The sequence below is a fragment of the Aedes albopictus genome, chromosome 1 (genome assembly GCF_035046485.1).
Source record: "Aedes albopictus strain Foshan chromosome 1, AalbF5, whole genome shotgun sequence".
Lineage (NCBI taxonomy): Eukaryota > Metazoa > Arthropoda > Insecta > Diptera > Culicidae > Aedes > Aedes albopictus.
In genome coordinates, this window is record NC_085136.1 from 242,959,540 (window position 1) to 242,986,652 (window position 27,113).

The window sequence follows — 27,113 nt, forward strand, 5'->3', positions numbered from 1 at the left end:
CAAGATTGATTCGCAGCATTCGGAATTTACAGCATCCAGGTAATTTAAATTACCACAGTAGTTATGTAACTGCTGCAGTGACCGTCTTGACTTGACCGTCAATTCAGTAACCGATGAAGTTCATTGTTTGAAGAACTTCATTGATTTGTTCTATGGTTACTATAGCGTTCGATTGACGTTCGTAGCCTGAAGTGTTCCCGAGCAACGCCATAGACGATTTGAAGAGCCTATTGCGATGGCACGACTGTGAACGCGTAGAGTTGGTTTTGGTTACGTGAAAGTGATTGCCAACGGTGATCAATGCCAAGCCTGATGACGACGACGGGAGCAAATGTCTGACACCTAGCCTATCATAGCCTACCTGATCAAACAAAAGCACCACGCTGACGCGCATGAATGCTGCCACGTGGTTCGTCTTGATACAGGTACGTGTAGCAAGATTGTACCAAGGATTATACTGAATGGGTATTTTTTGCAATTACAAAAAACTTTGTATGCAACTCGTTGCAAAACTCGATTTTTTCAGCACTCGTCGTATTTATCCAACTCGGCAAGCCTCGTTGGATAAATGTACGACTCGTGCTGAAAAAATCATCATTTTGCAACTTGTTGCATAAATAACTATTTCCTTGCAGCTGTGATACAAAGACGATGACGATTATATTACGGGACAAAATAAATGATTCACAATCGGATTTCATGTTGTTGCACAGTGTGACGAAAAAATGCGCTTACTCGTGGAATCCAGTTTTTTCGTTACAAAAACTGTTAGACATTCATCCTGGAATTCCACCAGAGATGTATCCTGGAATATCATAAAGAATTTCTTCGAGAAATTATTACAAGAATACCCTGAATTAGGATAACTGGATACGGGTCTGAATACCTTGTTATTAACCAGTTAACACCCGGGACGATCTACTTTTGGCAGACATGCAATATCTTCTTTGTTTCAAAACATTTTACCCCGGAATTTGTTTTATAGTCAAGGGGAATAGTTGTGCTAAAACTGCATGGTACCTCCCCCCTTTGCACCCTCACCCCTTTTGCTGGTAGCCGTGAACACGTGTCTTTTTTTTGTATTTTTTTTTATTAATTCTACCTTTTTATTTTTTTTATTTTTTTTGTATTTATGTGTATTTTAACTTAAGCTAATTCTACACTTTTTAATTCTACCTGTTTTTGCTCAAATTTCATCGTTTTGCTTAACATCAATAGTTTTTACTGATCCTTGACAAGCATAGTCTGTTGAAGTTTTGACTCCGAAGTTTGCGTCACAAATCCAACATTCTAAACCAAATTTGATACACGATGAATCATAACAGAACATAGTCTACGCTACTCAGAAAGCCTCAAAGTACTCCTAGAAAATTTATGGTACATGAATTGGGTGATCTAGGTCATCCAAACTACTCTGGAATTCAGTTTTTTATTTAAGATCTACAACATCTACTATCATTTGTGTTCACTCTGTTCAAGAAATATAGTCACGTTGATGCCCATTAGACCTCGCAATGTTACGAGCAATTGTGGTAGTTTGACATCCCGTGAAATACAAATGGCCTCCAAAACAATTTGAAGTTTACTTTACGATAACTACATCCTGTATTATGCTTAATTTGTAAAAAAAATATTCGTGGAATGTAGTCTATGCTGTGTAGTCTATACTGCTGATGGAGCCTCATTGCACAACTATAATGCTAATGGTACATTCATGGAATATTCCAGGCTTTCCAAACTATTCTGGAATTAGAACCTTCAAAGTCAACAGGCTCTACAATTGTTTCTGTTCACTCTATCAGTATAATTCTTTCACGATTGTGTCTGTTGCACCTCATAATATTACGAGTATCTCTATGTCTTGCTATTTGTGTGTCCACTGGTATACAAATAGACCCAATGTATTTTGAAGTATGGGTCTCAACATCTGTAAATCTAAGGATATTTTATTGTAGCAAACGCTCGCGGAACATAATCTACGCTACTCGTAGAGCCTCGGAGTTCAATTCTGATAGCTAAGCAACATCCACTTGGTGATCTAGGCCATCCAAACTATTCTGGAATTCAAACCTTCAAGATCCACAAGCTTTACTCTCGAATCTCTTAACTTTATCGGTGTAGCTCCTCCAAAAAATCCTTCATGAATTCCTCCAAGACCTTCGCCAAGAATTCCTCGAAGAATCTTTCTAGGTATTCCTCCAAGAATTTTTGCCAATAATTCCTGGAAGAATTCATTCTGGAATTTTTCATGAAATTCCTCGATAATTCTTCCCAGAGTTCCTGCAAGAACTCTACCAGAAAGTCCTGCAAGAATCCCTCCAGACATTTTTTCAAGAATTCTTCCAGAAATTCAAGAATTGCTCCAGATATTACTCTAAAAAACCTGCCAAGAATTCCTCTAGGTATTTCTCCAGGAATTCCTCATAGATTTCAGCCAAGAAATTCTCCAAGCATTCCTCCAGGAAGTCTTCCAAGGAAGTCTTCATCCGAGATTACTTTCAGGCATTTCTCCCGAAATTCTTCCAGGAATTTGTGAAGATTTGAAAATTTCACCAGAAATTCCTCAAAGAATTTCTCCAGAAACCTGCAGGAAATCGTCTAGATTTTTTTTTCCAAAAATTATTGCAGAGATTCATCCGAGATTACTTTCAGGCATTTCTCCCGAAATTCCTCCAAGTAATTCCAACAGAAATTACTTTAGGAAATTCTCCAGGAATTCATCGATGATTTTTCCAGGAATTCCTCCAGGTATTCATCAGGATGTTTTCAAGTATTCCTCTAGAAATTCTCCGATGATGAATACGCCAAGGGTCCTTCAGGAAACCTTTAGTAATTCTTCAAGAAAGTACTCCTGGGATTACTCTAAGGATTCGTCCGAGAATTCTTTCAGGGATTTGCTCTGAAATTTCTCCGAAAATTGTTAAGGAATTACGCCAAAAATTTCTCACGGAATTCCTACAGGAAGTCCTTCAGGAATTCCTCCAGGAACTCTTTATGGAGTTCGTTAATAAATTCTTCTTGAAATTCCACCAGGATTTTCTCATGGAATTTTTCAAACAATTCATCCAGGAATTCCTCCAAAAATCCTACACTACCTTCCCCAAAAATTTCTCCAGGGGTCTCTCTAAGACTTCTGACAAGAATCTCTTCAGGAATTTCGCCAGGAATATCTCCAAAGTTTTTTTACATGAAATTCCTTCAAGAATTCATCCAAAAATCTTTTAGAAATTCCTTCATAAATACCTGCAAGATTCTTCAGAAAACCTTGGGAAATTCCGCAAGGAAATACAGTAATGTTCCGATTTTATCACGGCCTCCGCGCGTCAGTCTTTCATTTTTCATTCATTTGACATTGCATTTGAGAGCAAGTATTTCCCCTCTTCTTTAAGATGAATGTTGAAGGCGTGATTGGAACGTTAAAAATATTGAAAATGCGTATAGATTTTGTAGAATACTTAAAAGAATTTTTAAAAATAGGCGTGATAAAATCGGAACAATACTGTAATCCTGGGACAACCTTAGGGATTCCTCCGAGAATTCCTTCAGGTAATTCTCCAGGAACTGTTCCGAAACTTCTTCCCAGAATTCCTCTTAGAATTGCTCCAGAAAAACTCGAAGAATTCTGTTTTGAATTCCTCTAAGAATCCCATCAGGAATTTCTCCAAGAATTTTTCCAAAAAATCCTCAAGTAATGTTTTCACGAACTTCTCCAGTTATTCCTCCAAAACCTCTGCTAAGAATTCCTCTTAGAATCTATTCCATCCAAGAATTCCTCCTGGATATACTCCAGGATATATTCCAGAAATTCGTGCAGCAAGTACTCGAGTAATTCCTTCAGGAATTCCTCCAGGAATTACTCCAGGAATTACTCTACGAATTTCTCCTGGAATAACTACGGGAAATCCTTTAGGAATTGTTTCAGAAAATACTTCAGGAATTCCTCCAGGATTTCCTCCAAGAATTTCTCCAGGAAGTACACCAGGAATTACTCCAGAAAATAAAAAATAAAATATAATAATAAATTTAAAAAATTCCTCCAGGAATTCCTCAAGGAAATCCTTCAAAACCCCTGGAGGAATTCCTGGATGAAATCTTCGATGAATTCTTGAAGAAGTTCCCGGAGGATTTCCTGAAGTAATTTCTGTTGGAATTCCTCGAAAAAAATCTTCACAAATTCCTGGAAGAATTTCGGGAGCAATGCCTGAAAGTAATCTCGGATGAAGACTTCCTTGGAAGACTTCCTGTAGGAATGCTTGGAGAATTTCTTAGCAGAAATCTATGAGGAATTCCTGGAGAAATACCTAGAGGAATTCTTGGCAGGTTTTTTAGGGTAACATCTGGAGCAATTCTTCAATTTCTGGAAGAATTCTTGAAAAAATGTCTGGAGGGATTCTTGCAGGAATTTCTGGTAGAGTTCTTGCAGGAACTCTGGGAAGAATTATCGAGGAATTTCATGAAAAATTCCAGAATGAATTCTTCCAGGAATTATTGGCAAAAATTCTTGGAGGAATACCTAGAAAGATTCTTCGAGGAATTCTTGGCGAAGGTCTTGGAGGAATTCATGAAGGATTTTTTGGAGGAGCTACACCGATAAAGTTAAGAGATTCGAGAGTAAAGCTTGTGGATCTTGAAGGTTTGAATTCCAGAATAGTTGGGATGGCCTAGAACACCAAGTGGATATTGCTAAGCTATCAGAATTGCACTCTGAGGCTCTACGAGTAGCGTAGATTATGTTCCGCGAGCGTTTGCTACAATAAAATATCCTTAGATTTACAGATATTGAGACCCATACTTCAAAATACATTGGGTCTATTTGTATGCCAGTGAACACCCTAATAGCAAGACATAGAGATACTCGTAATATTATGAAGTCCAACAGACACAATCGTGAAAGAATTATGCCGATAGAGTGAACAGAAACAAGAGTAGAGCCTGTAGACCTTGAAGGTCCTAATTCCAGAATAGTTTGGAAAGCCTGGAATATTCCATGAATGTACCATTAGCATTATAGTTGTGCAATGAGGCTCCATCAGCAGTATAGACTACATTCCACGAATATTTTTTTTACAAATTAAGCATAATACAGGATGTAGTTATCGTAAAGTAAACTTCAAATTGTTTTGGAGGCCATTTGTATTTCACGGAATGTCAAACTACCACAATTGCTCGTAACATTGCGAGGTCTAATGGGCATCAACGTGACTATATTTCTTGAACAGAGTGAACACAAATGATAGTAGATGTTGTAGATCTTAAATAAAAAATGAATTCCAGAGTAGTTTGGATGACCTAGATCACCCAATTCATGTACCATAAATTTTCTAGGAGTACTTTGAGGCTTTCTGAGTAGCGTAGACTATGTTCTGTTATGATTCATCGTGTATCAAATTTGGATTAGAATGTTGGATTTGTGACGCAAACTTCGGAGTCAAAACTTCAACAGACTATGCTTGTCAAGGATCAGTAAAAACTATTGATGTTAAGCAAAACGATGAAATTTGAGCAAAAACAGGTAGAATTCATAAAAAATACAAAAAAGCCACGTGTTCACGGCTACCAGTAAATGGGGGGAGGGTGCAAAGGGGGAAGGTACCATGCATTTTTTAGCACAACTATTCCCCTTGACTATAAAAAAATTCCGGGGTAAATTGTTTTAAAACAAAGAAGATATTGCATTTCTGCCAAAAGTAGATCGTCCCGGGTGTTTACGGGTTAATTGATGTTTAGTAATTCTGGCTAGCGCTTCTAATTCATATGCAGAAGGTCCTGGGTTGAATCCCTGGCTCTCTCCTTTCTTTATACTTTGTACCTTTTTTACTACTTGCTCTCTCTCCCTTTTCTCAGGAATGTTCAAAGCCATCACTAGGGCCAGAAACGATTAGAAAAAGCCTTTTCCCTTTCCTTCAACTTCCACCGAACAGTGTCGATCTGTCACATAACGCCTACAAGTTATGCCAACAATTAAACCGTGCCGCTCCACAGTAATCCGATTACACAAAACCCCTTTGCACCTAGCTTCTATGCACCCATGCATAAACCCTATGCCAAAAATTACCATTTCCTTACAATATGTAATCCGACATCCACATGACCTTGTGCAGTCGCAGAGGACTCAACGGCCGTATATAGTGAGCAAATGAATGCAATCATCACTATCATTTTCTTTGCCACATTGACTTACAACCAGACGTAGCAGGCACCACTCATTACACTAAAAATGCCTGTTAGTCCCAAGCAGCTATCACATTGGTTCCCTGTATGAGTGTACCTTGTGTGGAGTACCTACTACGGGCGGTCAATCAAGCTCAAGCAATCCAGGATCCTTGATCCAATTGTTGAACGATGGTATAACACAGACATCCCAGGAGTGCTCCAGCGTTTTAAGCGGACTTTAGAGGATTTCAGGGATTTTTCGGGGGTTCAGAGGGTTCAGGAGGTGCCACGGTTGCTCTTTGGATTTCCTGGAGGTTTCCGAGGCGTTCCAAGATTTCAGTGCTGTTTCAGGGATGTTCCGGATGTAACAGGAGGATCAAGGAGGTTTCAGGAGCGTCCCAGTGATGCTCCAGAGGGTTTTGGAGCGTCCCAGTGGGGTGCTTCAGGGGTTTTATGAGATTTTCTGGGTGTTTAAGGAGCTTCAAGGGGTGTTACGGATGTTCTGTGGGGTTTCAGGGGCTCCAGAAGGGGATCGACAGGGTTCCATGAGTTCGATACGGTTTCAAAAGCTTTCAGGGGCGTTCAAGGGATACTTCGAAGGGCTTAAGATGTTCCAGAGTGTTTCATAGATATCTAAGTGGAACTCCATGAGTGGAACTCTCATGAGCTTTTCCGAGTGTTTTAGAGATGTTCTAGGAGGTTTCGGAGGCGTTCTAGAAGGTTTCAGAGGGTTTTAGGCTTTGTAGAGGGTTTTAGGCTTTGTAGAGAGTTTTAGACTTTCTAGAGGGTTTGAGGGGGTTTCGGGGGCGTATCATGGTGTACCTTGTGTGAAGTACCAACTGCGGGCTTTAGAGGATTTCAAAGATTTTTCCGGGGGCTCAGAGGATTCAGGAGGTCCCACGGATACTCTATGGAGTTCCAGGAGCTTTCAGGGGCGTTCCAAGATTTCAGTGATATTTCAGTGATGTTCTTCCGGATGTAACAGATGTTACAGGATGTTCAATGGGGTTTAAGGAGCGTCCCAGTGATGCTCTAGAGGACTTTTTTTTTTAGGAGATTTTCCGGGGATTTGAGAAGTTTCAGGGGGTGTCACGGATGTTCTGAGGGGCTTCAGGGGCTTCAGAGAGGATCGACAGGGTTTCAGGAGTTTCATACGGTTTCCAGCAGGTGTCAGGGGCGTTCCAGGGATAGTTCGAAGGGGTTCCAGAGGGTTTCAGAAGTGTCCACCACTTACCAGAAGATTTCATGGGATTTTCTGAGTATTTCAGGGACGTTCTAGGAAGTTTCGGAGGCGTTCTAGATGGTTTCAGATGGTTTAGAGATGTTCTTGAGCGTTTGAGGGGGTTTCAGAGGCGTATCATGGTTTTCAGAGAGGTTACGGTGTTTTTAATGAGTTATTTCAAGGCGAAGTCTCCTCATCCATCTCAAAACGCCCATAAACACCCTTAAATCCCTTTGAAAAACCTTGAGACTTCTTTGAAACCCCCTAAAAGTTCCTTAACCCTCATTTGGTATTAGGTTCATTTTTGACCCAAGTCGTACACTACGTCAGCGAGCTGCTGCCAACGTGATGCAAAAGGAAGGACTAAACGCACTAAAACGCATTAAAATCGTCTTGAAACCCTCGGAAAGCAATTCCAAACTCATTTTAAGCTCTCTGACACTACATGAAATAATAAAATAAAATCAACTGCTCTAGTGAATCGTTAAAACATCAGTAAAAAACGCGTTAACATAAAAATGACCTAAGAAGCTCCTCCATAGTTTCGTCAAGGTATTCCTATGGAATTTGCCTAAGAGAATCATCCACTAGTTTCCCGTGAGATTCCTCTACAATATTTGAGAGGAATTACTCCAGGAATCTCTTGAGGAATTCCACAAAGTAAATCCCAGAAGGATTCCTACAGATTTTTCCATTAAACCACGATTTTTACAAAGGAATTTTCAATGAATTTCTTTAAAATTCTTTAAAATTCCCTTACGAATTTATCAATTAATTCGTCGATAAATTTCTCCGGGAATTTCCTAAGGGTTCCTTGAGCAATTCTCCGAGATTCCCCGAGGGACTTTTTATGAATTCCACGACCAATTTCTCAAGACATTCTCCGAGGAATTTCTCCATGTAATTCAGGTGAATTGTTTTAGCATTGCAGGCAAATTCTAACAGGGATTCCTAATGTAACCTCCTGAGGATTCCAAGTGAAACCTCCTGAGAATTCCAAGTGAATCCTCCTGAGGATTCCAAGTGAATCCACCTGAGGATTCCAAGTGAATCCTCCTGAGGATTCCCAGAGAATCGTCCTGAGGATTCCGAGAGAATCCTCCTTAGGATTCCGAGAGAATCCTCCTGAGGATTCCGAGAGAATCCTCCTGAGGATTCCGAGAGAATCCTCCTGAGGATTCCGAGAGAATCCTCCTGAGGATTCCGAGAGAATCCTCCTGAGGATTCCGAGAGAATCCTCCTGAGGATTCCGAGAGAATCCTCCTGAGGATTCCGAGAGAATCCTCCTGAGGATTCCGAGAGAATCCTCCTGAGGATTCCGAGAGAATCCTCCTGAGGATTCCGAGAGAATCCTCCTGAGGATTCCGAGAGAATCCTCCTGAGGATTCCAGATTAATCCTCCTGGGGATTCCGCGTGAATCCTCCTGAGGATTCCAAGTGAATCCTCCTGAGGATTCCGAGTGAATCCTCCTGAGGATTCCGAGTGAATCCTCCTGAGGATTCCGAGTGAATCCTCCTGAGGATTCCGAGTGAATCCTCCTGAGGATTCCGAGTGAATCCTCCTGAGGATTCCGAGTGAATCCTCCTGAGGATTCCGAGTGAATCCTCCTGAGGATTCCGAGTGAATCCTCCTGAGGATTCCGAGTGAGTCCTCCTGAGGATTCCGAGTGAATCCTCCTGAGGATTCCGAGTGAATCCTCCTGAGGATTCCGAGTGAATCCTCCTGAGGATTCCGAGTGAATCCTCCTGAGGATTCCGAGTGAATCCTCCTGAGGATTCCGAGTGAATCCTCCTGAGGATTCCGAGTGAATCCTCCTGAGGATTCCGAGTGAATCCTCCTGAGGATTCCGAGTGAATCCTCCTGAGGATTCCGAGTGAATCCTCCTGAGGATTCCGAGTGAATCCTCCTGAGGATTCCGAGGGAATCCTCCTGAGGATTCCGAGTGAATCCTCCTGAGGATTCCGAGTGAATCCTCCTGAGGATTCCGAGTGAATCCTCCTGAGGATTCCGAGTGAATCCTCCTGAGGATTCCGAGTGAATCCTCCTGAGGATTCCGAGTGAATCCTCCTGAGGATTCCGAGTGAATCCTCCTGAGGATTCCGAGTGAATCCTCCTGAGGATTCCGAGTGAATCCTCCTGAGGATTCCGAGTGAATCCTCCTGAGGATTCCGAGTGAATCCTCCTGAGGATTCCGAGTGAATCCTCCTGAGGATTCCGAGTGAATCCTCCTGAGGATTCCGAGAGAATCCTCCTGAGGATTCCGAGAGAATCCTTCTGAGGATTCCGAGTGAATCCTCCTGAGGATTCCAAGTGAATCCTCCTGAAGATTCCAAGTGAATCCTCCTGAAGATTCCAAGCGAATCCTGAGGATTCCACGTGATTCTAAGGAATTCCCTCAGGGATTCCTCCAGGAACTACCTCAGGGATTCCTCCAGGAACTACCTCAGGGATTCCTCCAGGAACTCCCTCAGGGATTCCTGCAGGACGTTTGTCCTAGAATAGAAAATAAATCCATCTAACAACTTTTTTTTCGACACAATGTAAATCCCTTCCCAAGGAATCCACACTCCTCAGTCATTTCCAGTTTATCGAGACGGCCGGTCGTGGCTCTGTAAGTCGATGGGTCGGTGGTCGGGGACGACCGATGGTGGCTGTGCTTTACTGATAAAAAAGGTAAACAGGTCCATCATTGTGCCGTCGTCCCACCATTCGTTACGTTAAGGGATGTCCGTCCTACTGTTTTCTCACACTTAGGGCAATGGGAAGAATGGTGGTAGGGTCACATTTCTCTGGGAAAAGGATTCCCTCGGGCGGTTTTCAGAAAGTCCATTCGCATTCTCGATGTCTTGTTCGTCAAGATTCTAGTAAGGGTAGTCATAAGTCGTTGAAAATTGTCAGTTATTTAAGGGACTTTGTGATGTTTTCCAAGTGGAATTTATGATGATGAGATTCAGTTTTCGTTCCCGGTAAATCACTATGATGATATACCAGGAACTAGGTCAAATTCTTGGAAGAAAAAAGAACGGAAGAATTTCCGAAGGACGTCTTTTGCCTATCACATTTGGAAGCGTCCAGAAATTACGCCACCCTTTGAGGGGGGAGGTGGCGGGAGTTTCAGCAAAGTGTAACGACCCATAGACATTTTTTAGAGTTCTCATATATAAAGCGTGACATCGGTGTTGAAAATCGGCCATTTTTACGTGACGTAATTAATGCACGTTCCCTTTTCGGGCTTGGATCATCGTCCTCCATAAAATAAATAAGTTAACTCAATTGATGACTCGGCAATTGAGAAATTACGATGGGTTTTACTATTACAGCTGTGTTGCCTACCTTCGGGAGTTATCATTGACATCGCCAACAGATGGCAGCATTCGCCATCGTCCAAAATAGTTGTTGATTGCTGCCAAATCGCCCAATTCTAGAAACACCGCCACCATCGCCGCCCATAACAGAGTCCAAATCGTGGACTTTTGATTACTCGCTGGCACATTCTGAATAGAAAAGTTTTTTTCTCTTTCTTCCTCTCAAAGCAAAAACTTTCCGGAGAGCAATCAAACGTCCCCGACAGGCCTTTTTTCTCGGTCGAATGTGTTGTTGATGTCTCTGCCCTGGCCTAGATAGTAGTTGTGCAAAATCTCCGAACCAATCGTCGTCGAGGGACTGTTGTCGTCCCGTTCGATTGGAGCCGAGCGTGAAATCGATTGCGAAAAAAACCGTGGATGATTATTTTTCTTCAACGTTCAAAACGGGCGAGGCTACCCTGCTGACCACCACCACCGGGAAAAGGGTCCGAGCTCAGTTGAACATTGGGGAACCGGGGGCGGTGACGTGATGGATTGCTGCTGTGTTATGAACGATTGGGTTGTCGAGCCTCTACTTTACGGTCACCGCGGTTGGCAGTGGGTACTGTTCGTCGTCATCGATTCGCGAGATTGGTTCTATCGGTCGAATTGGCATTGGAGCTCTTGACGGTCGTCGCGTGGTCATCATTTTAAGAGGGTGAATGTGGGTGAGAAAATGGAGGTAGGATGAGATATTGACCTGTCAGATATAAATCTTTCCGATGCGATAGATGGAGGCTCGTGCAGAGTACACTCGGACTTGATGTGCAGTCGCGAGGTGATGGATAGTGATTGCAGCAAACTTCAACCGCTGAGATATATGCTCATAACTAGAAGCGATGATTTCTCAGAACTTTAGCCTAAACCCTTAAAAAGTCCTGTCGAGAATCTTTCTTAGTGTTTCTGGAGAATGCAGATTCTGGATTCCTATGATTGCGGGAGAATTCTCCCGAGGATTCCGGAAGAATCCTTACGAAAATATCAGGAGAATCCTCCCGAGGATTCCGGCAGAATCCTTCCGAGGATTCCGGCAGAATCCTTCCCAGGATTCCGGGAGAATCCTTCCGAGGATTCCGGGAGAATCCTTCCGAGGATTCCGGGAGAATCCTTCCGAGGATTCCGGGAGAATCCTTCCGAGGATTCCGGGAGAATCCTTCCGAGGATTCCGGGAGAATCCTTCCGAGGATTCCGGGAGAATCCTTCCGAGGATTCCGGGAGAATCCTTCCGAGGATTCCGGGAGAATCCTTCCGAGGATTCCGGGAGAATCCTTCCGAGGATTCCGGGAGAATCCTTCCGAGGATTCCGGGAGAATCCTTCCGAGGATTCCGGGAGAATCCTTCCGAGGATTCCGGGAGAATCCTTCCGAGGATTCCAGGAGAATCCTTCCGACGATTCCGGGAGAATCCTCCCGAGGATTCCGGGAGAATCCTCCCGAGGATTCCGGGAGAATCCTCCCGAGGATTCCGGGAGAATCCTCCCGAGGATTCCGGGAGAATCCTCCCGAGGATTCCGGGAGAATCCTCCCGAGGATTCCGGGAGAATCCTCCCGAGGATTCCGGGAGAATCCTCCCGAGGATTCCGGGAGAATCCTCCCGAGGATTCCGGGAGAATCCTCCCGAGGATTCCGGGAGAATCCTTCCGAGGATTCCGGGAGAATCCTTCAGAGGATTCCGGGAGAATCCTTGCGAGAATTCCGGGAGAATCCTTCCGAGGAGTCCGGGAGAATCCTTCCGAGGAGTCCGGGAGAATCCTTCCGAGGAGTCCGGGAGAATCCTTCCGAGGAGTTCGGGAGAATCCTTCCGAGGATTCCGGGAGAATCCTTCCGAGGATTCCGGGAGAATCCTTCCGAGGATTCCGGGAGAATCCTTCCGAGGATTCCGGGAGAATCCTTCCGAGGATTCCGGGAGAATCCTTCCGAGGATTCCGGGAGAATCCTTCCGAGGATTCCGGGAGAATCCTTCCGAGGATTCCGGGAGAATCCTTCCGAGGATTCCGGGAGAATCCTTCCGAGGATTCCGGGAGAATCCTTCCGAGGATTCCGGGAGAATCCTTCCGAGGATTCCGGGAGAATCCTTCCGAGGATTCCGGGAGAATCCTTCCGAGGATTCCGGGAGAATCCTTCCGAGGATTCCGGGAGAATCCTTCCGAGGATTCCGGGAGAATCCTTCCGAGGATTCCGGGAGAATCCTTCCGAGGATTCCGGGAGAAGCCTCCCGAGGATTCCGGGAGAATCCTCCCGAGGATTCCGGGAGAATCCTCCCGAGGATTCCGGGAGAATCCTTCCGAGGATTCCGGGAGAATCCTCCCGAGGATTCCGGGAGAATCCTCCCGAGGATTCCGGGAGAATCCTCCCGAGGATTCCGGGAGAATCCTCCCGAGGATTCCGGGAGAATCCTCCCGAGGATTCCGGGAGAATCCTCCCGAGGATTCCGGGAGAATCCTCCCGAGGATTCCGGGAGAATCCTCCCGAGGATTCCGGGAGAATCCTCCCGAGGATTCCGGGAGAATCCTCCCGAGGATTCCGGGAGAATCCTCCCGAGGATTCCGGGAGAATCCTCCCGAGGATTCCGGGAGAATCCTCCCGAGGATTCCGGGAGAATCCTCCCGAGGATTCCGGGAGAATCCTCCCGAGGATTCCGGGAGAATCCTCCCGAGGATTCCGGGAGAATCCTCCCGAGGATTCCGGGAGAATCCTCCCGAGGATTCCGGGAGAATCCTCCCGAGGATTCCGGGAGAATCCTCCCGAGGATTCCGGGAGAATCCTCCCGAGGATTCCGGGAGAATCCTTCCGAGGATTCCGGGAGAAACCTTTCGAGGATTCCAGGAGAACCCTTTCGAGGATTCCGGGAGAATTCTTCCGGGGATTCCAAGTGAATCCTCCTGAGGATTCCAAGTGAATCCTCCTGAGGATTCCAAGTGAATCCTCCTGAGGATTCCAAGTGAATCCTCCTGAGGATTCCAAGTGAATCCTCCTGAGGATTCCAAGTGAATCCTCCTGCGGATTCCAAGTGAATCCTCCTGCGGATTCCAAGTGAATCCTCCTGCGGATTCCAAGTGAATCCTCCTGCGGATTCCAAGTGAATCCTCCTTCGGATTCCAAGTGAATCCTCCTGCGGATTCCAAGTGAATCCTCCTGCGGATTCCAAGTGAATCCTCCTGCGGATTCCAAGTGAATCCTCCTGCGGATTCCAAGTGAATCCTCCTGCGGATTCCAAGTGAATCCTCTTGCTGATTCCAAGTCAATCCTCCTGAGGATTCCAAGTGAACCCTCCTGAGGATTCCAAGTGAATCCTTCTGAGGATTTCAAGAGAATCCTGCTGAGGATTCCAAGAGAATCCTGCTGAGGATTCCAAGAGAATCCTGCTGAGGATTCCAAGGGAATCCTGCTGAGGATTCCAAGGGAATCCTGCTGAGGATTCTTAGGGAATTCTGCTGAGGATTCCAACGGAATCTTGCTGAGGATTCAAGCCGAATCCTGATGAGGATTCCAATCGAATCCTGCTAAGGATTCCAAAGGAATCGTACTTAAGATTCCAAGGGAATCCTACTATTTCTGGATTCCTAGGGAATCCCACTGAGGATTACTAGGGAATCCTGCTTAAGATTCCAAGGGAATCCTGCTGAGGATTCCAAGGGAATCCTGCAGAGGATTCCTAGGGAATCCTGCTGAGGATTCCTAGGGAATCCTGCTGAGGATTCCTAGGGAATCCTGCTGAGGATTCCTAGGGAATCCTGCTGAGGATTCCAAGGGAATCCTGCTGAGGATTCCAAGGGAATCCTGCTGAGGATTCCAAGAGAATCCTGCTGAGGATTCCAAGGGAATCTTACTGAATTCTAAAGGAGATCCTGCTGAGGATCTTGCTGAGGAGGATTTCAAGCGAGTCATCGTTTCAATGGAACTCTCCCTGAGGATTTTGCAAGATAGCTTCCTTTGAATTTCGGGTAAATCTTGAAGATCCCTTCCGGATTATTTTGGGAGAATACTTTCTGAATATTTTGGGCGATTTTTCTTGTTGATATTAGACAAATTATATATTTTAAGGATAGCAAGAGTATAATTTTAAGTTGGCAAGAATTTAGAACTGTTTTTTTTACATTCAATTATTAATGGTTCATTATTTTCTTATCTTTTCAGTGCGGTGATTCTCCATGTGATTTGACGGCCATTCCTCGAGAGAAAGTTACGAGGGTAAGTACTGCTGTTTGCTTGTTTCTTATCGTACCTTGTAACTCCCAAGTAATTTTGATCTCCATTTAGTTTTAAAGAGGTGTCAAGATCCACCATATAACCAAAAATCTTTAATTTTGGTTTTATGGTGATTCTAAATACTTCTAGTATATTTCACTATAGTTTCTAAGATATTTATTTCAAATTTTCAATGAAACGGCATGTCGGGTGCCATTCCCTATAAATATTTAAGGGATTTGATTTGATAAAACTGGTTATCTTCCTCTTGTTTGAAGAAAAATAAATGGAAAACTGTTATCATTTGAAAATTGAGTAATGAGTATCACTGCTGTCGATATAAGATTCAAACGTTTAATGTTTCAATTGTTGATTGTCAGTATCGATTTCTATCATTTTTATGAATCATTTGGCCGACATGAACCAAAAATGACTTATTTTCCTTTGAATTGTGCTACTTTAGAGCTGGTTTCCGGTGGACTTAATGGCAAGTGTTGATGCGTTCACGCCCATCATGTGTTGTCCCATCAAAGGCATCAAAGGAAGGAAGTGTGCTAGCGCGCCAACAGCAGAGCGTGTTGATAGGCGTTCGTGTTCCCTCCATCATCAGATGGCGGTGCGAGCACTGTGGATAACGACTTTTTCATGTCAAACGCAGAAGACGAGAGATAGGCAGCACCGACCGTGCGTCGCTAGCCCCACACTCTTTCCAAACGAGAAGCGATGAAAAGAAATATAATGACACAGTAATTAGCTATAGAGGATCGGGTAATTTGCACGCTTTAGAAATTGGCTCCTGTTGAGTTAAAACAATTCTTTAATGGTTTGGAGGAAGCGTTCAGAATTAGCTGATTTTAGCCCAGCAAAAGTTTTGAACTTACTACAATTTTGAATCAGTATCACTTGATTTTATTAGTTATCGCTACCTGGGTTATTTTAAATTGTGGTTTACTATGGTTTATAATAATTGGATATTAGATGTTAGCAACACTAACAAATCGATAATTTAAATGACCTGCATGATGCCTAAGTAAAATCAAGAAATTGTTTTTTTTTTGCGATGAGCGCACCTGGTGTGATGTTTAAAGACTGTCACGTCGAGGACCTGGTATCGAATCCCATTCCCGACATACTCACAACATGTCAGTTCTTCTTGAACTAGGCTCTGGATAAAAATATCGTCGATACAGTTGAAAAAAAAAAGACGTTCGAGATGGATGCTTGAAGGGATGCAATGTTTCCGCTCCATTTTCTTGAGCACTTTAAAGTTCATCCTAATGGCACGAGACTCTGCCCAAGCGACTTTTCCCCTCTTATCTTCCATAATTGCTGCGAAGCAGAGATTAGACCCCACTGACCGACCGCTTTCAAACGACAGATAATTAAATTTCACCGTAATTAATTGTCGTAAAATCACATTAATAATCCCACATCCCACCCACGACTGCTGCTGTGCTGCATCGTGGATCTCACATATCGGTATCTTAACCCTCTAATACCCAAATTTTTGATTTTGATCTAAATATCATTTTTCGTCATCTAAAATCGATTTAAACATGTTTTGGAAGACGATTCTTTTTAATTCTCGATTTCGTGAATTTCAGTTTTTGATTTTTCTAATTTTTATTTTTGAACATCCCCACACTTTTATATTTTTCCTGGAAGCCTATTTAGGGTACGGATTTTTTGGGATGAAAACATTTTGAGATTTTATGATTATTGTAGAAATATTTTTATTTTAATTTTTTTTCATATAAAATTTTATTTTCCGTGTAATTTTGAAGAAAATAATTTTAGATTGTATTCGATGGCCTTAAACTAGTAAACAAGGATAGAATGGTTTGGGAAAAATTTAAAATATGTTAATTGTAGCGATTCAATACAAAATAAACAATGACTTCTAAAAGGTGACCAAGACATCAATTTTTCAATGATTTTAAAAAAATGTAAATACGCTTTAAAATACACCAAAACTTATTTTGAGACATACAAAACAGTCCTAAATATCAGCCAAAAATATAAAATTTTTGATTTCCCACGAAACAAAAATTACAAAAATGCTCAAACTATACCCCGTCTAAAGGCGGGGTTGGGTATTAGAGGGTTAAATACACAGACACACATATTCTCAGTACACTGTCAGGTCTCATAAATAGCTGCACGCTCCGACGGTGCTACATTATTTACAAAGCCAACCAACCCCGAGACTGTGTGTAGGCGGTGGTAAAATTTCCAAACCGTCTATGGACGAAACTGACCTGACCCTGGCCGGCCGAGCCCTGAACGTGCATGCATTGGGTGACAATGTCACAGTGGGAAAGAAGTGTTTTAAATTAAAATCATCGAATGTCTTCAGTCAATGTTCGGTTTGATTGGTATGCTTAGGAACGAAGGAACGCCAAAGCCGTGAATCAGCGAGCGAAAACACAAAGGGCCAAGAGGCTATGATGAATATTAAGATTCTCGTGAAAGTCTGACCAGTTGTTAACCGACCCGGCTGTCCGATTGTGCTGGTTTGAACACTTTTGAAACCTATTTCTCGTACACTCAAACCCCCATTTAAGTCGAATCCATTAAAGTAAATTCTATTAAGGTCCCTCCATTTAAGTAACGCAACTTAAATGGAATTTGGGTGTATTCACAACAGAACGAATGTAAATATGCTACGGTTTCGAAAACATCTGTTCATCGAAAAGGTCATTAGGCTGAATAGGCCGAATAGGGACCTTTTCGACCCAGTCATTAGGCCGAACAGGTCAATAGGCCGAATAGGTCCTTAGGCTGAATACGTCATTGGGCTGCAAAATTCGTTAGTCCGCAAAAGTCATTAGGATGCCAAGGTCTTCAGGCCGAAAAGGTCTTTAGGCCGAAAAGGTCTTTAGGCCGAAAAGGTCTTTAGGCCGAAAAGGTCTTTAGGCCGAAAAGGTCTTTAGGCCGAAAAGGTCTTTAGGCCGAAAAGGTCTTTAGGCCGAAAAGGTCTTTAGGCCGAAAAGGTCTTTAGGCCGAAAAGGTCTTTAGGCCGAAAAGGTCTTTAGGCCGAAAAGGTCTTTAGGCCGAAAAGGTCTTTAGGCCGAAAAGGTCTTTAGGACGAAAAGGTCTTTAGGCCGAAAAGGTCTTTAGGCCGAAAAGGTCTTTAGGCCGAAAAGGTCTTTAGGCCGAAAAGGTCTTTAGGCCGAAAAGGTCTTTAGGCCGAAAAGGTCTTTAGGCCGAAAAGGTCTTTAGGCCGAAAAGGTCTTTAGGCCGAAAAGGTCTTTAGGCCGAAAAGGTCTTTAGGCCGAAAAGGTCTTTAGGCCGAAAAGGTCTTTAGGCCGAAAAGGTCTTTAGGCCGAAAAGGTCTTTAGGCCGAAAAGGTCTTTAGGCCGAAAAGGTCTTTAGGCCGAAAAGGTCTTTAGGCCAAAAAGGTCTTTAGGTCGTAAAGATCTTTGGACCTATCCGGCCTAAAGACCTATTCGGAGTAATGACCTTTTCGGCCTAATGACCTTTTCGGCCTAATGACCTTTTCGGCCTAATGACCTTTTCGGCCTAATGACCTTTTCGGCCTAATGACCTTTTCGGCCTAATGACCTTTTCGGCCTAATGACCTTTTCGGCCTAATGACCTTTTCGGCCTAATGACCTTTTCGGCCTAATGACCTTTTCGGCCTAATGACCTTTTCGGCCTAATGACCTTTTCGGCCTAATGACCTTTTCGGCCTAATGACCTTTTCGGCCTAATGACCTTTTCGGCCTAATGACCTTTTCGGCCTAATGACCTTTTCGGCCTAATGACCTTTTCGGCCTAATGACCTTTTCGGCCTAATGACCTTTTCGGCCTAATGACCTTTTCGGCCTAATGACCTTTTCGGCCTAATGACCTTTTCGGCCTAATGACCTTTTCGGCCTAATGACCTTTTCGGCCTAATGACCTATTCGGCCTAATGACCTATTCGGCCTAATGACCTATTCGGCCTAATGACCTATTCGGCCTAATGACCTATTCGGCCTAATGACCTATTCGGCCTAATGACCTATTCGGCCTAATGACCTATTCGGCCTAATGACCTATTCGGCCTAATGACCTATTCGGCCTAATGACCTATTCGGCCTAATGACCTATTCGGCCTAATGACCTATTCGGCCTAATGACCTATTCGGCCTAATGACCTATTCGGCCTAATGACCTATTCGGCCTAATGACCTATTCGGCCTAATGACCTATTCGGCCTAATGACCTATTCGGCCTAATGACCTATTCGGCCTAATGACCTATTCGGCCTAATGACCTATTCGGCCTAATGACCTATTCGGCCTAATGACCTATTCGGCCTAATGACCTATTCGGCCTAATGACCTATTCGGCCTAATGACCTATTCGGCCTAATGACCTATTCGGCCTAATGACCTATTCGGCCTAATGACCTATTCGGCCTAATGACCTATTCGGCCTAATGACCTGTTCAGCCAAATAAACACTTTGATGTAACAATATTTTTCGGCCACACGACCTTTTTCCAACCAAACGATATATCAGCCTGATGACCTCTTCGACCATACAACTTTTTCGGCCAAATGGCCCTTTCGACCTAATTACGTTTTCGGCCTAACGGTCTATTGGTTTCTTTCGATAATACTATAAATATTTTGACGAAACTGCAATAGGAGAGCATGAACTCTATTTAAGTCAAAAACAGAATCCATTTACGTAATGGATCCATTTAAGTACATATCCCCGACTCATGACTTAAATGGAGGTTTGGGGTATCGACCACACCTTCAACATCTGGGCATGATCTGCCAATGGTTTGACGTGCGAATTGTCCTTGTCACAGTGGTCACACGTTCGCTTCATATACGAATGGTCATTAGGCCTGTCTTAAAGCCCAGCCCTAGGCTAGTTCATATTGAGAACCACACTCCATTTCTCTTCCGAATCAAGAACTTACATTCTGTGGGTTTGTCGAGAGTGGGTCTCGATCGCAGGTCCTCGGGGTGATAGTTACTTTCTTTTACCATCACACCAGACTAGGTTGTTTAACCCACTCTATAAGCCAAGATTTTTTTCAGGTTTTTATATTATGAAGATGTTTTCCAGGTTTTATTCTAAGATACTCTCCAGACATAAGATTTTTTAAGACTTCCTGTACTAATTTCACCAGAGCGTAAGATCATCTGATTTTTTTTTTTCAAAACGGCAGTCTATACATCTTCTGGGACCTATCCACCCGAAGCAGTGAAAATGCGGGTACTAAGCAGGGATGCGTACCAGAAATTTGGGATTCTACCAAGATTTGCCTTTGAGGATTTCCTCAGGAGTTGTTTCTGAGTACTTGTAGTTCTTCCTGTATAGGAGTCCCTAAGTGAAAAAATTGATAAAAAGTATTCCAAGAGAAATCGCGTAAATGAATTTCAGGAGTTGACAGCCATAACTCACAACCTTCGGACGTGTTTACGATTCGCTCCCGTACTCCGTATTTTTTCTGAAAGTAAAAATGTATAGTGTTCGAATAAACACTCTTGTAGTGGCTTCGACCAGATGTTGGCAGAGTCCATCATTTTCTGGAGACTGAAATTAAGTTAAATATCAACAGCATACAGTTACACCACACCCGTAACTATGATCATTTTGAAATGAAAGACCATGATACGAATGCGATAAGAAAAAGCGCATAACATCCAACGGTCTTTCATTTGCAACGACAAGCCCTTTAAGATACCCTTCTTCGTCGATAGCGATGCGGTAACCGTAAGAGTGTGTGATCTTCCACCTTTCATGCCTCATACAACCGTTGAAAACTTTATGATGAGGCTTGGAGACATCATCTTCATTCAACATGAGCGTTGGAAGAATTACTTCGACGGCGTTTTCAACGGTGTACGAGTTCTGCAGATGAGACTCAAACAGTCTTTCCCATCGTTTATCACAATAGATAATCAGATGGCTACAGTTCATAATCGAAATCAGATTCGAACCTGTAGATATTGCTCAAAATCAGCACATCCCAACCAGAAGTGTTCTGATGTAACAGCATCCGAAAACAATAACAAACCAACAGCAGCATCAGCATCTGTTGTTTGTTGTGGAGCTTCGTGGTGGTTAGCGTCACCAAGCGTATAAGCGTACCATGCCATGATGTGAGGGTTCGATTCCCGCTCCGAGTGATGAAACTTTTCGCAAGAAATGTTTCTTCCTTGTATCCACTGGTGCTCGTAATGTGTGTCATGTCCGTTGTCTAGTGTTAAGTTTCGTTCAGTCTGTACAGCTTCTAGCTGAAGACGGTGTCCGTGTCTTTTCATATATCCATCAAACGAAACAATATTCAACGAGGCAGAGTTCCCGCCGATTCCAAATGTGCAATCAGTTCCATCCCCAAGTAACCAAAAGCTCAGATAAGAGGGTACTTTATAAGCTAAGCACCCAATTAATCAAAAGTTTAGCTTCCCATGACAAAATGCACTTTCAAGTTCCACGAAGTTCAGATAAAGTTCCGAGTGGAACTTTCTAACTGCTGAAGAAGCTAACAATGAGCCTTGCTGGAACTTTGCACATAAGTTCTAACAAAGCACATTGTTAGCTTCTTAAGCAGCCAGAAAGTTCAATTAGAAACTTTATCTGAACTTCGTGGAACTAGAAAGTTCCAACAAAGTTTCGAGTAGCATCTTAAGCAGCTTTCAAGTTCCACGAAGTTGAAAGCTGCTTAAGATGCTACTCGGAACTTTGTTGGAACTTTCTAGTTCCTTGAAGCTCATGTCAGTAGCTTGATGTTCTAAGGAATTAGTCTTGTTATTTTAACAAAAAACGTCATAAGCAAATTTTCATAGACAACTAAATTATGTTTTTGCTAAAATGACAAAAATAAATCCTTAGAACATCAAGCTACTGAAATAAACTTCAAGGAACTAGAAAGTTCCAACAAAGTTTTTCGAGTAGCATCTTAAGCAGCTTTCAAGCTCCCCGAAGTTCAGAAAAAGTTTCGAATGGAACTTTCTGGCTGCTTAAGAAGCTAACAATGAGCCTTGCTGGAACTTATGTGCGAAGTTCCAGCAAGGCTCATTGTTAGCCTCTTAAGCTGCTATAAAGTTCCACTCGGAACTTTATCTGAACTTCGTGGAACTTGAAAGTGCATTTTGTCATGAGAAGCGGAACTTTTGGTTACTTGGGTCTTCTTCCGAAACGAGCAGCGGCAAGCGTGTGATTGCTGAGGTCGAAAACAAGACAAAATGCCTATCTACGGAGCGATCCACACCGCAACAGACAAGGAACGATATCGACGACGACGATGACCAGAACGGTGATGGGTCTATCTCTCCGCGTGAAAGCTTCGATGCGTGTACTAAAAAGCGCTGTCAACTCGGCTAGGCAAATTGAAGAAAACAATATGTGCCATACAGGGATCCGAAATGATCGAATGTGATTAAAATTGATATGTAAATTTATTTCCGGTAATTATTAATATTTTGGCCCGTTAAGATCCGGGGCTCCAGTTAGCCTAGTGGTTAAGGCTATGGATCACCAATCCGGAGACGGCGGGATCGATTCCCGTTCCGGTCGAGAAAATTTCCTCAACTCCCTGCGCATAGTGTATCATTGTCCTTGCATCACAATATACAAATTCATGCAATGGCAGGCAAAGAAAGCCCATCAATGAATAACTGTGGAAGTGCTCATAGAATGCTAAGTTGAAGCGAGACAGGCAAGTCTCAGTGGGCACGTAGAGCCATAAAGAAGAAGAAGAAGAAGAAGAAGAAGAAGAAGCTCTCGGGCGTATGGGCCTGTAAAATAAACGAATATGAAAAAAAGGAAATCCTGGAAAACCAAACTGTTTCAGAAATCTCGAGAATAAAAAGCACTTGGAGGACTCACCAGGTGGCAAAATCTCTAGAAGAAGCTTCAGAAGGAATCCGCAAGTGATCACCCTGGAAAATCCTTTAAACATACTTTTGAAGAAATCTGAAAGAATCTTTGCAGATCTCCGTTAAGATTCACTAGATGGAACACCTGAAGAAATCCTCTAAACAAACTGCTGGGAAAATCCCGGTAGGGATTTTCTTCAAGAATTCTCAGAAAGATCTGCTGCCAGAGGGAACTCCTAGAGGAAACCTCAGAGGAAAAAAAATCCCTGTAGAAACTTGCATTTGCAGTCCTTAGAGAAAACTCCTGAAAGAATGTTGCTGGAGGAATACGCAAAGGAAATTCCTGGATAAATTTCCTGCAGACGTTCCCATTGAAATCTTTAAGGAGAAACTTCAGAGAATACAAATATGGCTGCCACAATGGCCGGCTTGGACCCCTACTCACGTTTTCAAGAGCACCAATCTTAAAAAATCGTAAACAAATGCGCTCGATTTGGAAAAGCTGCCTCCTTTTGCAAGTGAGCAAAGCCAGGATAAGTGCGACTTAGTTCGGTGCTTCGTTCGTCAGATTTGTGCCTCTAAAGTTTGTACGCAAAATTGCAATGGGATTTCTTGATTGGAAACCTTAACTTCCCAGGTAACACCTGAGGAAATTTCCAAAGGGATGATCTTGATAAAACTTCATAAGAAAATCTTAGAGAAATCCCAAGAAGGAACTCCTGGAGCAAATCTTAGAGGGTGCTCTCGGAAAAAAAAACCCCTATAGTAACTTCCATTGAAATTCGTAAAGAAAATTCCTGATAGGATAGTCCTGGAGAAATGTACAGAGGGAACTCCTGGAAGAATTTCCTACAAAAACTTCTATTGAAATCTTCAGAGGGAACTTCCGGAGGAATCCCCAGTGAGAAGTCCTGGAAAAATCGCCAGAAGCAACACCAGGAGTATCTCCCTGAAGGCACTTTCATTGAAACCTCCAGGAAAAAATAACTCCAAGGAAAATCTCCAAATGAAGGTAAATTTGAAGAATCCCAAAAAGGATTTCCTGGACAAACTCCATAAAGATATTTCAACGAAATTGCCAGAATGAACTTCTGAAAAAAAAAACCTTAAAAACTGTTGGAGAAATCTCCGGAAGGAATTTCTGTAGGAATCTCCAGAACGAAGTACTAGAAAAATCCCCAGGAGGAACGATGGGAGGAAACCCCAAATGGAAATCTGGAAATTAGAATTACGCGTGACGTAAATTTATTGCACAGAACATAAACAGTTTAATGACGTAAACTTATGGGTCTTCTTATTAATCCGTCATTCTTGTAAAATTGAGTTTACTGTGACGTAAACTATTTGTGAATCGTGCATCATTATGTTTCATAGAACGAAACATTCAATTAAATGTGACAGAAAATTGGGAAAATTGAGTCACTTGGGCGTTCAAATTTACCTCATAAGTGCCGCTTATCCAAGTGACGCAAATTTACATGAATTTTTCTAAGTGTGTATGTAAAATCCATTCATTTTCAATGTAGATTCCTCCAGTTGTATTATCTTGGGATTCTTTCAAAAGTTTCCTCCGGGGATTGCTTCAGTAGTTCCCTTTGAGGAGTTTCTTCCGAGGTTTCCATCAGGAGTTGCATCAAGAGTTTTCTTCAAGAGTTCTCTCAATGGTTTCCTTCTGGAGTTTCTTCTTGGGATTGCTCCAAAAGTTCCCTTTGGGAATTTCTCCAGCAGTTTCCTCTGGGGTTGCATCCAGTAGATTTCTCTGGGGATTGCTTTAGGAGTTTCGCTCTAAGGATTCCTCCTGGCATTTCCATTTCTCCAGGTGTTCCTCCTGGGGATTCCTCCGGAAGATTCCACTGGGAATTCTTTCAAAAATTTGCTCTCAGTATTCCTTCAGGAGTTTTATCTGAGGTTTTCTGCTGTAGTGTAGTTTATATGAGTTTCCTTTAGGAGTTCTATCTTGGGATTCCTCCAGGAGTTCCATCTAAGAGAAATTTCCTTTCTTTAGGAGTGTAAGGATTCCTTAAGGAGTTCCCTCTGGGGATATCTCCTGAAGGTCCCTCTGGGGATTTCTCCAAGAGTTCCCTCTGAAGATTCCTACTTGTAGTCTCCTCTGGTGATTTCTTCAGGCGTTTGATCTGAGGATTTCTCCACAAATTCCATCTGAGATTTCCACCAGGAGTTCCCTCTGACATTGGCTCAGGAGTTCCTTCTATGGATTCCTCCAGGACTTCCATCTGGGGATTCCTCTAAGGTTTTCCCTTAGCATTCCTTCAGCAGCTCATTCAAGGGATCGCTCCAGGAGTTTCCACTGGAGCTTCCTTTGTGAATTCCATCATAAGTTCTCTCTGGGGATTACCCCAGGTATTTCCTTTGGCCATTTCTCCAGGAGTTCCATCTAGGGATTCCTTCGGAAGTTCCTTCTCAAATAGTTCCCTCCGGGCTTCCTTCAGAAGTTTCCTCAAAAGATTTGTTCAAGAGTTCGGTCTGGGGATTCCTCCAGGAGTGCCCTCTGGGGATTTCTTCAAAAGCTTCCTCAGGGATTCTTTCAGGAGTTCTCCCTGAACATCTGGGGACTCCTCCTGGAATTCACTCTTGGGATTTCTCCAAGAGTTCTCTCGTGGAATTCCAACTTGAATTTCCTCTGGAAATTTCTCCAAGAGTTCCCTCTTGGGATTCCTCCTAGAGTCGCCGAGGGATTCTTCCTCGTTTGTTTTGTCCAGGAGTTTCCACTGGGAATCCCTCTAGGAGTTTTTCTCTGAGAATCCCAATGAGGTAGAACCGATTCTGCCAGCAGTTTTTTCTGAGAATTCCTCTGGAAAATCCCCACCGGAGATTTCTCAGAAGTTTTTATGGAGTGATCCTCCAATTGTTCTATCTAATGAATTTCTTCAGTATTATCTTTTGAGGATTCCCCAGGATGGTCACTTGCGGATTCCTTCTGGAGTTTCTTATGGAGTTTTTTTCCACGAGTTCAACTTGGGGTTTCCTACAGGTGCTTTTTCTTGAGATTTATGTAACAGGCATCTATCCTGGCCTCTATCCACCCGATTCTTTCAGGAGTTCCCTTGTGGGGTTTCTTCAGAAGTTCGCTCTAGGTTTTTCTCTGAGAATTCTACCAGCATTTCTCTCTGGGAACTCCTCCAGAAACTCTTCAAGGCATCCCCCAAGAGAACTCCTGAAGGAATCCTACACGGGAACTCCTGAAGGATTTCCCAGAGAGAACTTTTGGAGTAATCCCCAGAGGGTACTTGTGGAGGAATCACAAGAATTTCATAAAAATAATTTCTCATTTATTTTGTTTTACTCGGAGTGATGTTCCAAGTCACATCAAAAGCGTTAGTGATATTTTCACATATCCGCTAACAGTCATAAAAAACAATTTACATAGGGTAAAAATCCTTAAGTACAAAATACTATCGATAGCCAAAATCTATAATCGCCTATTACGTACCTGAGAATCAAGAAGCTTCTAGTAGCTCTAGTGTAATTTTTAAGCCAGGCCCTATAGAAAATCCTGTATAGGTGTTGTTGAAACTTCCACGCAAACCCTGAAGATCTTCGATGACGAATTCCTGGTTCATTTCTGAAGAACTTTCCTAGAACATCCGACGAAGCAGAATGCTTTAAGAGCAAGGTTTAATGAGCATGCCTATCAAAGTTTGGTAAGTTCGATGGTTTATTCGTAGAAACAATTAAGGTAACTTATGAACAGCATACAAGACCAGTTAAGAAGGAATATTTTAGCGAAAATTCCTTGTATATAACACAACTATTTCATACCAATTCCAGAAACTTCAAATCCAATTTTTTAGACTAAATAGTCTTTAAAGGACAAAATTACCTTCAACGAATCTTTGCACTCATTTTCTCCCACTGTGTCATGGGACGGGCCGGCGCTCGGTCTCAATATGTGTGTGTTTGTGTGCACAAGTGACGGTCAATGTCTCCCCGACTGGATGCTCCATGCATCATAGATCGCCCGGGGTCCGGGCCAAAGCGGAGAACCCACCACGCACGGTTGGGTAATTTGTTTATCCTGCACCAGGGATTACACCGTGCGAGACCGCGTTGCCATCGTCGTCCGTCGACGACGTTGTCGTGCCATCTGAGGGGTTGGTTTATACCTACTAGCAGAGATGGTGATGCCTGATAGCAATTTGATCCGGGGTTTCTGCTGCTGCTGCAGCAGCAGTAGGGGAACAAAGCCCAAAATGCCAAGATGGGGTAAAATGGCCCAACTCATAAAATCATTCCTGAATGGGACTTGATCATTGCTATAGGTGAATGGTGTCAAGATATGTTTGCATCAAACATTTTTCTAGAAGCTAGGCCACCAAACCCACGATAAATCCTTTGATTTCCCAATGAAAATTGGCA

The 27,113-nt window shown here is 43.0% G+C and overlaps 1 protein-coding gene across 6 annotated transcripts in view; it reads left to right on the plus strand.

The window, feature by feature from the left end:
• The window catches only part of LOC109425258 (neurexin 1), a 694,091-nt gene that overhangs the window by 227,773 nt on the left and 439,205 nt on the right, over nucleotides 1–27,113 (plus strand). For all 6 annotated transcript variants that reach the window (XM_062846520.1, XM_062846524.1, XM_062846523.1 and 3 more), the window contains exon 5: nucleotides 14,857–14,910. In XM_062846520.1, the coding sequence (XP_062702504.1) occupies nucleotides 14,857–14,910 (54 nt within the window). The remainder of the gene's footprint in view (nucleotides 1–14,856; nucleotides 14,911–27,113) is intronic.